Genomic DNA, 12,640 nt, shown 5'->3' with positions numbered 1-12,640 from the left:
GGATAGGGTTTCTTGGAGATGTCTCATCCACAGGGTCACCATCAGTCAGAACCGACTCAAGGGCAGCTAACAACAACAACAACAACAATGGTAACAAAGATTCAAAGAATCACAAATCATCATGGCAGTATGCCACGATACTCTCCTTGGATAACCTATACTAGTACATTATCATCAGCAGCATCAATACCTCCATATTTATTTATACCCCCCCCTTCTTCCCACTCTGAGACTCATGACAACTTACAACAGTTAAAAGAAACATTGCTAAAAAAAAAGTACTGTACAGTGCGCCCCTTTTTTACGCGGGGAATCCGTTCGGGAGGCCCCCGCATAAAAAAATTTGTATGCTCGAGCCCCATTCAAAATAACGGGGCTCGTGCATGGCGCGGTGCATGGCAGTGCAGCAGCGTATCAGTGCGCACGTGCCACAGGCGCACCCCATTACTCTTAATGGGATGCACCGCCCCTTGCACCCCACATGCTCCCGCAGGCTCCCTGGCAGCTTTCAGCATATGCCGAAAGCCACATATGGTGCATCCGCGTATGATGTGGGCGCACGTATATACTCATGTATAAGTCTAGAAATTTTAATAAAAATTGACTCTCAAAACCTGGGTCAACTTATCCACAGGTCAATGTAAGTACTACACTTTAACTCTTATCAAAAAAGAAATCATACCTTTCTACGAGCAGAGTAGTGAAAGGCAAGAGCATCCTGGGAGCACCTAAAAGAAGTACTGACCTTCTCTATTATCTCTGCCATGGCAGCGTTTCTAACCTTTTTAAATGCCTGAGCAGGAAAATGGTGGTGGTGCAGTATTTTAGCACATCCTCTTAAAAGAGAACCAAGAGAAATTGGGCTTTGAAATATCTGAATAAAACAATGGTTTAAGTTTGGCCCAGTACATACAGGCCCTTTGCGGCACACTCATGACGTGCTAGTGTTGCTCGGGGGCAGGGCGTACACACGCCCCACAACAATAGCACGTCATGGGCACACGCCTTTGTCAACGTTTCTGGGTTAAAATCAGGAAAAGTTATCACATTAAAAGTAAAGACTAAGTTGCCATTTTCTTTGCTTTGCCTTTTCATCCTTTTTGATGTCTTTAGATGTCTATGCCCTGCCAGTGTCTGCTCACCTCCCAAACATGTTGCACAGCCATCGTTTACTGTAGTGCCCTTCATCCATACATCCAGCCTTTATGGTGAGCACCAACTGTTATGTCTGCTTGAATTTTATAAGTTATTTGGCATTATTTCCCTCTGCTTCATCCTTTGCTATATGCCCCCGTGTTTTATCCTCGATTTATCCACAGGTCATATCAAAATCCATACTTTCGGCCCCAAAACCTGCCCTCAACTTGTACATGAGGTCAACTTGAAGTCAAGTATATATGGTGCACCAAACATAAAAGTTAAAAATATCATTAAACTAGACATAAATTAAAACCTGTTAAAACATAGCTATTAAAAACAACAAATAAACAAATCACAGATACAGTATCACATGATCTGATCATCCCATGTGTTTGCCTCATGCAGCTGTGACCACAGCAACATCCGAATCACATTGAGCAACACTGTTCCACTAGTCTGCAACACTGTTCCACCAGTCTGCAATTCGAGCCACAGAAAAAAACAATTCTGAGTTCAAATACATATAAGACTAAATAGAAAACATTATAAATATTATCAATGAAATTAATGACTTATAAGAAAAACTGGATGGTATACTTAAACCCAAAATCAGCAGAACTCTCTCCATTTCTAACAGTTTTTCTGAGACTGTACGGCAAATAATTAGTACAGTGCACCCGTGTCATGCGCGGCTTCCAGTCGGAAAAAAGCCTTGCGTGCCCCAGAAGAAGTAATGGGGCACGCAACCGCAACACCACGCGGTGGGCACAAACACCATTACGTCCAATGGGGCTCAAGCTTACACGTTTTATTTTATGTGGGGGGGATCCCCCATGTAAAGAAAGGGCACACTGTAATGGAATATAACATATCAAATAGTCACCAGGTCATTTATCACAATGGATGCAATCCAACATCTCCTCAGCACAGCATAATTATCCATATGTGAAGATGAGCAATGCTCCCATGGACAACAGCAACAGTGTGTAACACATTCAGTGACTGGGTGCCACAATGCAAAGCCCAACTGCAATATGCATTATGCTACTTCAATGCATAATCAAAATGTGCAATGCACGACCATATGGTACAAGTGCAATGCACAATTTGCAGCTACAATGCACAAAACTGATGTATTCTCACCTCCACTTCTGTCACAGTTAGTAGAATAAGTCTGTTGCATAATGGTGAATAATTATCATGCATGCATAGTGTTAACTTACTATGTCACTAACAGGATGCCAGAAATACACTGGCACACATTCAAAAACTTGTTAACTTTACTCATTCAAAAACTTAATCCATGTAACTTGGCAAATCATTCAACATTACTTTATATGTATAGTTTTCTAGTAGACATAATTCATCAAGAATTAAAATGTATTTCATTTGCACCCTTGCACCCCAACTTAGATCAATAGTTGGTTTAGTTCTCATCCAGTATGTAGATAAATTACATGGAATATTCTTGTGCATTTCTTAAACCCAAACCTTGTTTCTTGGAGCATGAAATTCTGACTCTGAGCCACAGTTTACTACTGTATCTCATGCTTCCAAACAAATGTATTGAGAAATTGATGTTTTCTTTAATGTCTACTTGGGTAAAACAGCATATTATTGCAAACAGCAGAAATCAATGTCTGTACAGCAACAAATTCCATACATAAGACTGTACAGGGATCATGAAGAAAAGAATGCAACCATCTATGTATGGCACTATCTTTTTGAGAAGCAAGTTCAATCAAAGTTTTAATGCGAGAATTAAAAAGACAGTATTGATCTTTTTATCAGCATTTTTTTCTATTGTACCAACCAAATTTTTGATCAAACACACTTTTTAAAATAAATTTGATTTTTACAGAAAGCATTACCAAGTCATATTTTTGTTTCATTTATGAACAAAGTATTAAACTATGACTGAATATAATGGTAAAAAAACTTTTGTTACATAAATGTTTAGATTTGACCTGCCAGATCATCAAGTATGAAATTTTACAACAGTTACTTACCGCATTGGAATCAACATCACTGTGTATAGCAACAGTTTTAATTCCCATCTTCTTGCATGTTTTAATCACCTAGCGATGGAGAAAGACAGCAGGAAAAATTTGTTTTGAAGCAATGACAAAAGACAGAAAATAGACAAATTACCATATTGTATGCTATACTTACTCTACAGGCAATTTCCCCTCTGTTGGCAATAAGAAGCTTCTCAAAGGTCTGAAGAAGGAAAGGAGAAATTATTAAAGAAAAGTTCTATGATGTGTGTGTATATATAGGTATTTAAAGACCTATCCATTCAATTCAATTCAAATACATTCATTCAAATACAAAAGGCTTGGCAAAGGAGTTAACTTACACATCAGCCAAAGGTGCACGATACAAATAAACCCAAGGATCTATGCACACATTTGGATAATACCCTAAACAAACCAAGGAGCAAACTTTCTGATTTGTGATTAGTATGCAAAGGGATCTTGTCATACCTCTGATATTAACAGAGAGAGAAAGACCTTGATAGCATAATCTTTCATACACTTAAAGCTACTTCCTCAGATTATTTGTGATTCACCATTTCTGTTGCAAGCAAGCGAAACTGTACACTTGTGCACACTGCTCAGAGCCAATAAGCTATGGTTCCGACAGAGCCCTGGTTTATAGTGTCATGCAGCAATAGCCAATTTTATTTGAATTGGCTTTGTTCATATACATATGAAGGGTTTCTGCATATTTAACACAGCTGACTTCTTAAACACTATTAAGAGAAATTGGGGAGTTAGGTTGTGGGCTGATGTTCTCCTTCCCTGGAGACACTCGAGCCTCTAAGGATATAATGCTATTAATCTTTACTGCCAACAGCTAGGTTCCAATTTCACGAGGCTTTTAACCCAGCTTCAAACTCTAGTACACATAGCTCCCACTTAAGGTTGGTGAAAAATTTTGTCTTCCTACCACCAATGAAGTTAATGGGATTTACTCAATGGAGAAAGCACACTTTAACTCTCCACCTTGTCCCAACTTCCTAAATTCCAGCATTATTACACATGCTACTACCAAACTGGCAGTAGAATAATTCAGAGAAACAAGCCATTCCAGTCCAATAAAAAATCATTTTTTCTCTGTGTATATATTCACAAAGACAAATGTCTAGCTGTAAACTGAGATTCACTACTATATATAAGTATATAGTAGAAAAATAAAGCTGCCTGACTTCACAATTGTGTTCTCTGTGAGGAGTACAATAATTCTAGAACCAGCTCCGGAATATCAATTAAACAACATCCTAATATACATCCATACTACAAATCCCCTTGGAGTGCCTCAAAAGACAATTTGTAAACAGAAAGCTTGTTATTCTTAGGAACCAAACACAGGTTAATATACTATAATATACTGACACAAGAGAAAATCCATCTTAGTTTTGTCAGCAAGAACACAAAACAGCTTAGTCCCAAAAGCCAATAACTAGAATTCATAGAATGGTATTATATACAACTGGGATTCTGACTCAAGTTTTGATACCAACTAATAACTGAAACTCTTGAATGCTGGAAGTCATGAGTAAGTCTATATTAGAGAGCAACAAATTGGCACCCATATAATTACCTTTTCATTTGGATCATACACTGCTGACTGAAAAGTGCGAGAAGTGATAAGGCACCATCTCCATCTTGAAATCTCGGCAATACGCTGTAACAGAAAGAAGACAAATATGGATGATTAGATCATTCATTGCAAACATTTCAAGGATATTGTTGTTTGTTTGTTTTATGTAACTTGTTATAAATTATGTCCTAATAGAGAATAGTAAGAAAACTGTGTAACAGAAGAGCACTCTATTTTTACTTTTTAAGTTGCCAGCACTGCATTAACTCTAAAGACTTTCTACAGAAACATAAAGTACTTCCAAATTTACTATATTATAAAATTCCTTAAAACAAAGGTTCTCAGACTTTTTACCACTGTGACCCCTTTTACATTTACATGCAGACATCACGCCCCCCCCCCCCCCCGGCTTACCACTGTATATCAATTAATTTTGTTTGTTTGTCTGTTTAGTCTGCACATTTTCATTCACACATTCATGTATACTCATGTTTCATAAAGAAGTAGCTCTCCTTCTCCTCCTTTTCATCCTCCTTCAGGCAGAGACTCCTGGTGCATTCCTTGCCTTTCTCTTTCCCTCCAAAACAGAAAAGTTTGGAAAAAGGAGAAAGTGGGGATCAGGGCTTCCAAGTCTTGTGCCTCCCTAATAATAATAGTAATTATTATTATTTGTATCCCACCTCTCCCTGTATTGGATCGAGGCGGGTAACAACAAACAAAAGAACAATAAAAATACGATACAACAAGCAAAAAAAAAAACATAACAAGACATATCAAATCCTAATTCCCTATCTCCCTCCCACCCTAAAATAGTGTTAAAACAATTCCCAATAAAATGCTTCCAATAAAATAGTCAATACAATCAATCATGATCACAGTCCAGTGGGAACAGCTATGCAAGTGGAGAGTGAAAAATTCCGAGGTCAGTTTGGGAAGGCCTGCCGGAAGAGATCTGTTTTTATTGCCTTCTTAAAGGCCTCCAAAGATGTTATATGGCGGATCTCTTCTGGCAGATCATTAGAAACTCTCACCACCACCCCTGGGGTCCTGCCGCCCAGTAATGAGAACCATTACCTTAAAGTGATACATTCTTAATTTATATGTTTTATAAAAACTTTGGCCCATATCATGAAAAGCAAATCTCACTGAGTTCAATGAGGTTTACTCCCAGGAACCAGGTGTTACTTGGAGACTTAGGCCCTGTCCAGATGGGCCTTTTAGGCCTTTACAGATGCTCCCTAACCCTAGCACGTATTCTGTACGTCAAAATGGCGGCGCCCTGTACAGATGGGCACCGCCATTTTGACATGACGACCGCACCGCATCCAAACGGCATGGCACAGCCGTAACGTGCTGGCGCTGCTACAGGGCGCTTGTGGAGCCCTTTCAGCAGCACTGAAAGGAGCTCCAAAACGGAGCTCCTTTCGCCACGCGTATCGCTGGCATGGCCTTTACACAGCTGCGCCAGCAATATGGAAGAGAAAGGGGCCGAGCGGACCCTTTCTCTCAAGCAGCGTTTTGCCTCTTCCCCGAGGCCTGGAAAAGTGGCGGACTGGGGCCTCCGGGGCTGCAGCTATGGCTGCTGAGGCCCCAATCCTTCGGGGAAAGGGGCGGGTGCAGGCCGCCCCAAAGGGGCAGTCTGTATCCCACCTTAGTTCCCGTGTGGATTTCCAAATAGTGGGTCTGAACAGACAGGCCAAAATAAAGCTGCTTCAGATCACTTTAGAGGTATGCTGTTTAAATGACACATGCATCTTAAGAGGACAGACACTGCACCAAAGCTACACTCCAGTCCTTAGGACTGGAGCGTGGCTTTGGTGTGGCTTCCAGCCTCGTAGGATGCATGGGTCAACAGCATACCTCCAAAGTGACCCAAAGCAGCTTTATTGTGGCCTGTCTGTTTGGGCCCAATGTCAGCTATCTGAAAAACATCTATAGTAGTGTAAACTGTCTTTGTGAAACAGTTTTCAAACAGAAGTCTTGACCTGCACTGGTCAGTCAAGGAATCATTGAAAAACTCAGGGCATTTAAGGAAAAACCCCACATCTTGCTACAGAAATAATTCAGTATTAAGGGAAACCATCATCCTAAATTTCCTGATGGGCAGCCACCAGCAAGAACCAAGAATCTTGTGGCAGAATATTATTGTGGCACAAACTTTTCTGAACTAAAGTCCAATTACAGTGGACCCTTGTTATACGCTGGGGTTTGGTTCCAAGATTCCCCCATAGATAACAAAATCCGTGTGTGCTCAAGTCCAATTAAATATAATGACATAGTGAAATGGTGTCCCTTATAAAAATGGAAAATCAAGGTTTGATATTTGAAATTTATACTTTTTTTTGAACATTTTCAAACCGTGTATGCTTGAATCCGTGTATAAAAAATCCATGTATAAGAAGGGCCAACTGTAATGAGAAATTTATCTATTAATCTGCTACTATAACTAAAAGAAATATGAGAAATAAAATCCTGGCATTTCAATCAGATGATTATATAAATGCCACATACACAGAACCCTATTAGGCATTCCCCTTTGAATTTTGTTTTCTACTCCTATGTTTCACCTTCTTTAAAATTCTTCAGAGAAAATATAAAACCATTTGCTTATGATGTGAAAAGTTAAAATGAATTTACCATACAACAAAACAAAGAAGACCAAAGGATAGCTTGCACATACAGGTAAAAAGGAGTAACCTTTTGAAAGACACAAGATTGCTGGAAGAATGAAAGAAAATAAGCTTCTTTGATGTAGGCCACTGTAGGGCACTGTTTTTCTGCTAGATATGAGGGCTGGCATCACAATTTAGTGTAGAAACTGCATAAACCTCTATTTCAGTTTGTTTAAAGAAAAAGACAGGCCATGTTCTAACTAGTCAGAATAAATGCAGAGATAATAAGCCCATCCATTCCCCAACTATTACAACACTGAGCCGAACTCTAAAAGTTACCCAGATTTAACCAAGTTTTTTATTATTAAAAACGTGTTGTTTTTTTCCTATTGTCATCCTAAAATTATTAATGGCTTGAAATTTTCAGTTTATTGATGCTCTTTTATTCATAAGCATCAATTTGCATATGTCATCTCATATAAACATTTAGAATCATAAAGTTGGAAGAGACCACAAGGGCCATTCAGTCCAACCCCCTGCCAAGCAGGAACTCACAATTAATGCATCCCCAACGGATGACCATCTAGCCTCTATTTAAAGACCTCCAAAGAAGGAGACTCCACCACACTCAGAGGGAGTGTGTCCCACTGTCGAACAGCTCTTACTGTCAGGAAGTAACTCCTAATGTTAAGGTGGAATCTCTTTTCCTGTAGCTTGCACCCATTGTTCCAGGTCCTGTTCTCTGGAGCAGCAGAAAACAAGCTTGCTCCATCCTCAATGTGACACCCCTTCAAATACTTAAACAGAATTATCATATCATTTCTTTAGCGGTAAGTCTTTCCTCATAAGGCATGGTTTCCAAGCCCTTCACCATTTTGGTGGCCCGCCTTTCGATACGTTCCAATTTGTCAACATCCTTTTTGAATTGTGGTGCCCAGGATTGAACACAGTATTCAAGGTGAGGTGTGACCAAAGCAGAATAGAGTGGCACTATTACTTCCCTTGATCTAGACACTATACTTCTATTGATGCAGCCTAAAACTGCATTGGCCTTTTTAGCTGGCGCATCACACTGCTGACTCATGTTCAATTTGTGGTCTACTAAGACTCTTAGATCCCTTTGACATGTAGTCTCCTTAAGCCAGGTGTCCCCCCATCCTATATCTATGCATTTCATTTTTCCTGTGCAGCATCCCTGTTGAAGTTCATTTAGTTAGTTTTGGCCCAGCTTTCTAACCTATTAAGGTCATTTTGAAATTTGTTCCTGCCCTCTGGGATATTAGCTACTCCTCCTAATTTGGTATCATCTGCAAATTTGATAAGCATGCCCTCTATTCCTTCATCCAAGTCATTAATTATTACTGAGGAGCATTTGGAGAGCTTGTAACAAAAAACATTATATTCCGATAAAATATGAGAGATGAACATTAACAAACTAATACTTTCCTTTGAAAGAATGAAATGCTTTCCATCTTGCTGATCACTTGGTAAATATTTAATTTAGAAGCCAGAATAGTCCTGGCTGATAAGTTTACATCAGATGGAACTAGCAGCAAGGACTATTAGGGCCTGTAAATAAAACTGCAATCAAACAAACAAAACAAACAAGCTTCATTTATATACCGCTTCATACCGTCTAAGCAGTTTACAACTGTAAGCTAATTTGCCCCCTACAGTCTGGGTATTCATTTTAGCGACCTTGGAAGGATGCAAGCCTGAGTCAAGCTTGAGCCCTTTTGCTGGTCTTGAAACTCGCAACCTTATGGTTTTGAGTAAGTGGCTGCAGTACAGGCATTTAACCACTGTGCCACCAGGGCTCCTAAACAGTAAGAAAGGACATGTAGTATCTGCTGAACTTAATCCCGTCTCCTACTGCCATCCCCTTTCCCTTGTGTGTCATGTCAGGCAAAGCATATATGACCATCACCACTATGTCTTAGTTAAATTGTGAGCCTGAGGGCAGCATGGTATAGTGGTTTGAGTACTGCACTATGATTCTGGAGACTAGGGCGGGATACATACCGCCATTTAGTACGTATAGAATACGTACTAGGGTTAGGAAGGGGCGGTGCTTCCGCACCCCCCTAACCCTAGTACGTATCCTATACGTACAAGATGGCGGCGCCCCTTCCACATGGGCGCCGCCATCTTTGCGTATCGGACGCTGAGCGTCCGTACGCGTCGTGCCGCTTGTGACGCAAACGCGACGGTAAAAGAAGCTCCATTTTGGAGCTTCTTTTTCGGTCCGCGCGGGAGTCGGGCCGTCTGAAGGCTCCGGCTCCCCCACGGACCTACTGGCGGCGGCGGCAGACCGCCGCAAAGCGGCGGTCTGTACCCCGCCTAGGGTTCAATTCCCAGCTCGGCCATGAAACATGCCAAGAAAAACTTGTGATAGGTTCACCTTAAGGCCCCATAAGCTGGAAATGACTTGAAGGGACACAACAACAACAACAAAGTCTGAGGGCAGGGATTTGTCAAACTAACAATGTGTAAGCCACTCTGACAGCCTTTGTGGCTAAAGACTGGGGGAAAATAATCTAAATAAATAAGATGGAAACTATTCAATTGTATTTATACTCTCCACCGTGGACAGTAAAAACTTCTTACTTAAAGGTACAACACATTTCAAGTTTCTAATATATCTGTAGTCCTTCAACTTCATGCTATACTTATTTTTGGGTGGATTAGCAGAGAAATACAAACAATAAATACATTCACTAAGTTACAAGATGCAAGGGTACATTATTGTTTTTTCCTTTACACAAAAAGCAGAATCACTGGGATGGGGGGATGGGGTGGGGACTGTGATAGATGCATTGGCATCTGAATAGTGCAGCAATACGTTTTAAAGCACCAGTCTAAGTGGAAGAACACAATAAGGGATGCAGTTCAAACAATATTTCTTTTTTTAAAAATAAATTTTATTAATTAAAATAACATCATATCACATTCATCTTATAAAACAGACAAAACAAGTCTTTTATGGATTCAGAAAGGTTGAGCAGACAAAAAAAAGTAAACTGCACTTTTGTGGAGTTTTCTTCTTATGTTCATATTCTGGGCATCTTATGCACAGTTGCTAATATCATCTTTCCTCGCTCTCCTTCTTGTTCTTTCCCCTTCTCAAACCTTCTCCTTACATAATCCAACCTACCTAAATCCGTCTTCTCCTTACCTCCTTCTACTTCACATCTTCTTTCAACCATCATCAACTAAATATCATTCATTCTCTTCCTCCACTCTTACCTTCTTACTATCTTACTTTTGTTTTCATTCAAAACTCCTGGCATACCAACTTCCTCCTCAACTCTTGACAGTTTCTTAACCTCTGCTCTTGTGGATTTCCAAAATTAGTATATTTAGCTAACTTGTTTTTATTTCTTTGTTTGCTTTTCTTTATTTTTACATGTCATTATTAATATCTTTGCTACTATTATAAAAGAAAAAATTGGTGATTTGTGTCCTATTTTATTTATATTCTATATTTATATGATCGTTTGTTTATATGTTTATTATAACACAGAGGACTAACTAAACCTAAAATTCTTCATCTCTAAAACAGTATTTCTGACTGGCAACTGCTTTACCGAATGCAAATACTATGGCTGTGTGTTTTTCAAACAACTCAAAATTAGAATTTGGCAGCCAAATTCTGCAATCACTATAAATTCTGCAAATGAGTATATATTTCTTTTGTTTGTATAACTTAATTTTGCTACTGCTAGATGTGGGGAAGGGCAATGAACTAGAGAGGCCAATTAAATCCTTCCCTGAGCACTGGAAATGCTACTTCAGACTCTGAGGATTCACCAACTGCTATCCAGCTATTTTTGGAGTGTTGTTGCTGCTGTGTGCCTTCAAGTAATTTTCGATTTATGGCAACCCTAAGGCAAACCTATCATGGAGTTTTCTTAGCAAGATTTGTTTCTTTCTGCCTTCCTCTGAGACCAAAGGAGAGTGACTTGCCAAAGGTCACCCAGTGGGTTTCATGGCCAAATTGGGAATCAAACCCTGGTCTCCAGTCATAATCCAACACTCAAACCACTACCCCATGCTGGTTCTCTCCACATATTTTATCACAACCATAAGACTAAAATATTTAAGAAAAAGCTGAGATTCACATGGTAAATAAATATAAGCTGCAATCATATACAGTACACACTTTAGTAGGAGCAACTCCTCTATGAAATCAGTAGAGCCCACCTCTAAGCAGTCTCCTTTTTTGGAAGTCTTTAAACAGAGGCTGGATGACCATCTGTCAGGGGTGCTTTGATTGTGAGTTCCTGCATGGCAAGGGGTTGAACTGGATGGCCCTTATAGTCTCTTCTAACTCTATGATTCTATGTAATGCTAACAAGTTTCTGCATTTATACACAAATTACATATAGTAATATTCACAGCTGTATTGAACATTATAGAGGATGAATTTCAGAGTAATGTACTGATAAGCACACTATTTTACAATACCAGAAAAATCTCGCTACATAGCTAAGACAACTTAATCACTACATTTGATAAAGACTACCTTTAAAAGGGCACTTATTTCAAAAGTTCATACACTAAATTCTAAAATATAATAGACAGAAGAAAACAGATATTGTAGCTTTATATGACAAACTAATTTGGCCATGGTACAAGTTATGTTAATTGACAGATTTTGTGAAGGAGATCGGTTTCCAATACAATAAATTAAATTGAATGAACACTTATGTGTTTATGTGCTTTTTTCTGGGGAGGGGTTCTATAGCTTCCTTCCAATTCTAAAAGAAATATGTGACCCAATATAGGTTAAAAACCACTTCTATAGAAGGAATTGTAAGGAAAGAAGGGTTCTTTTCCATCTACAAGCCAATACAATACCTGTTAAAACTACGTGTTGAAATCACCAACCTGTCAAGATAACTGCCTAATATATTATAAAATGAAATTACCAAGATTATAGGTGGGTCTCAATGAGATCTGTTTACAGTACTATGCTATTCTTGTTGTTTCCAACTCATGGCAACCCTAAGGCCAACCTATCATAGATTTTCTTGGCAAGATTTGTGGGTTTGCCTTCCTCTAAGGCTGAGATAGTGTGACTTGCTCAAAGTACTCAGTGGGTTTCCATGATGAGTGGGGATTCCTCCCCTGGTCTCCCTGGGGCTGCATCCACACTGCACAAATAATCCAGTTATTGGATTATCCAGTTAATGGCTAATCCATTGAGCAATTGCTCAATGTAATGGAATTCTGGAAATTGTAGTTTGTTGTGGCACCAAAGCTCTCTGACAGAAATGACT

The 12,640-nt window shown here is 39.4% G+C and overlaps 1 protein-coding gene across 8 annotated transcripts in view; it reads right to left on the bottom strand.

Moving 5' to 3' along the window:
• PCCA (propionyl-CoA carboxylase subunit alpha) overlaps nucleotides 1-12,640 on the bottom strand; it is a 308,554-nt gene that overhangs the window by 286,281 nt on the left and 9,633 nt on the right. For all 8 annotated transcript variants that reach the window (XR_016280158.1, XR_016280157.1, XM_089511218.1 and 5 more), the window contains exons 2-4: nucleotides 4,747-4,830; nucleotides 3,313-3,360; nucleotides 3,150-3,218 (exon numbers count right to left, since the gene is read on the bottom strand). Coding sequence is in view for 6 of the 8 variants with exons in the window: in XM_089511218.1 (XP_089367344.1) it covers nucleotides 3,150-3,218; nucleotides 3,313-3,360; nucleotides 4,747-4,830 (201 nt within the window). In the remaining 2 variants the exon portion in view is untranslated. The remainder of the gene's footprint in view (nucleotides 1-3,149; nucleotides 3,219-3,312; nucleotides 3,361-4,746; nucleotides 4,831-12,640) is intronic.

Source organism: Sceloporus occidentalis, unplaced genomic scaffold (assembly GCF_023333645.1).
Source record: "Sceloporus occidentalis isolate IW3139 unplaced genomic scaffold, rSceOcc1.0.p SCAF_2, whole genome shotgun sequence".
In the NCBI taxonomy this organism is placed as follows: Eukaryota; Metazoa; Chordata; class Lepidosauria; order Squamata; family Phrynosomatidae; genus Sceloporus; species Sceloporus occidentalis.
The sequence above is the reverse complement of the archived record's forward strand: the minus strand, read 5'-3'. Positions and strand labels throughout refer to the sequence as shown.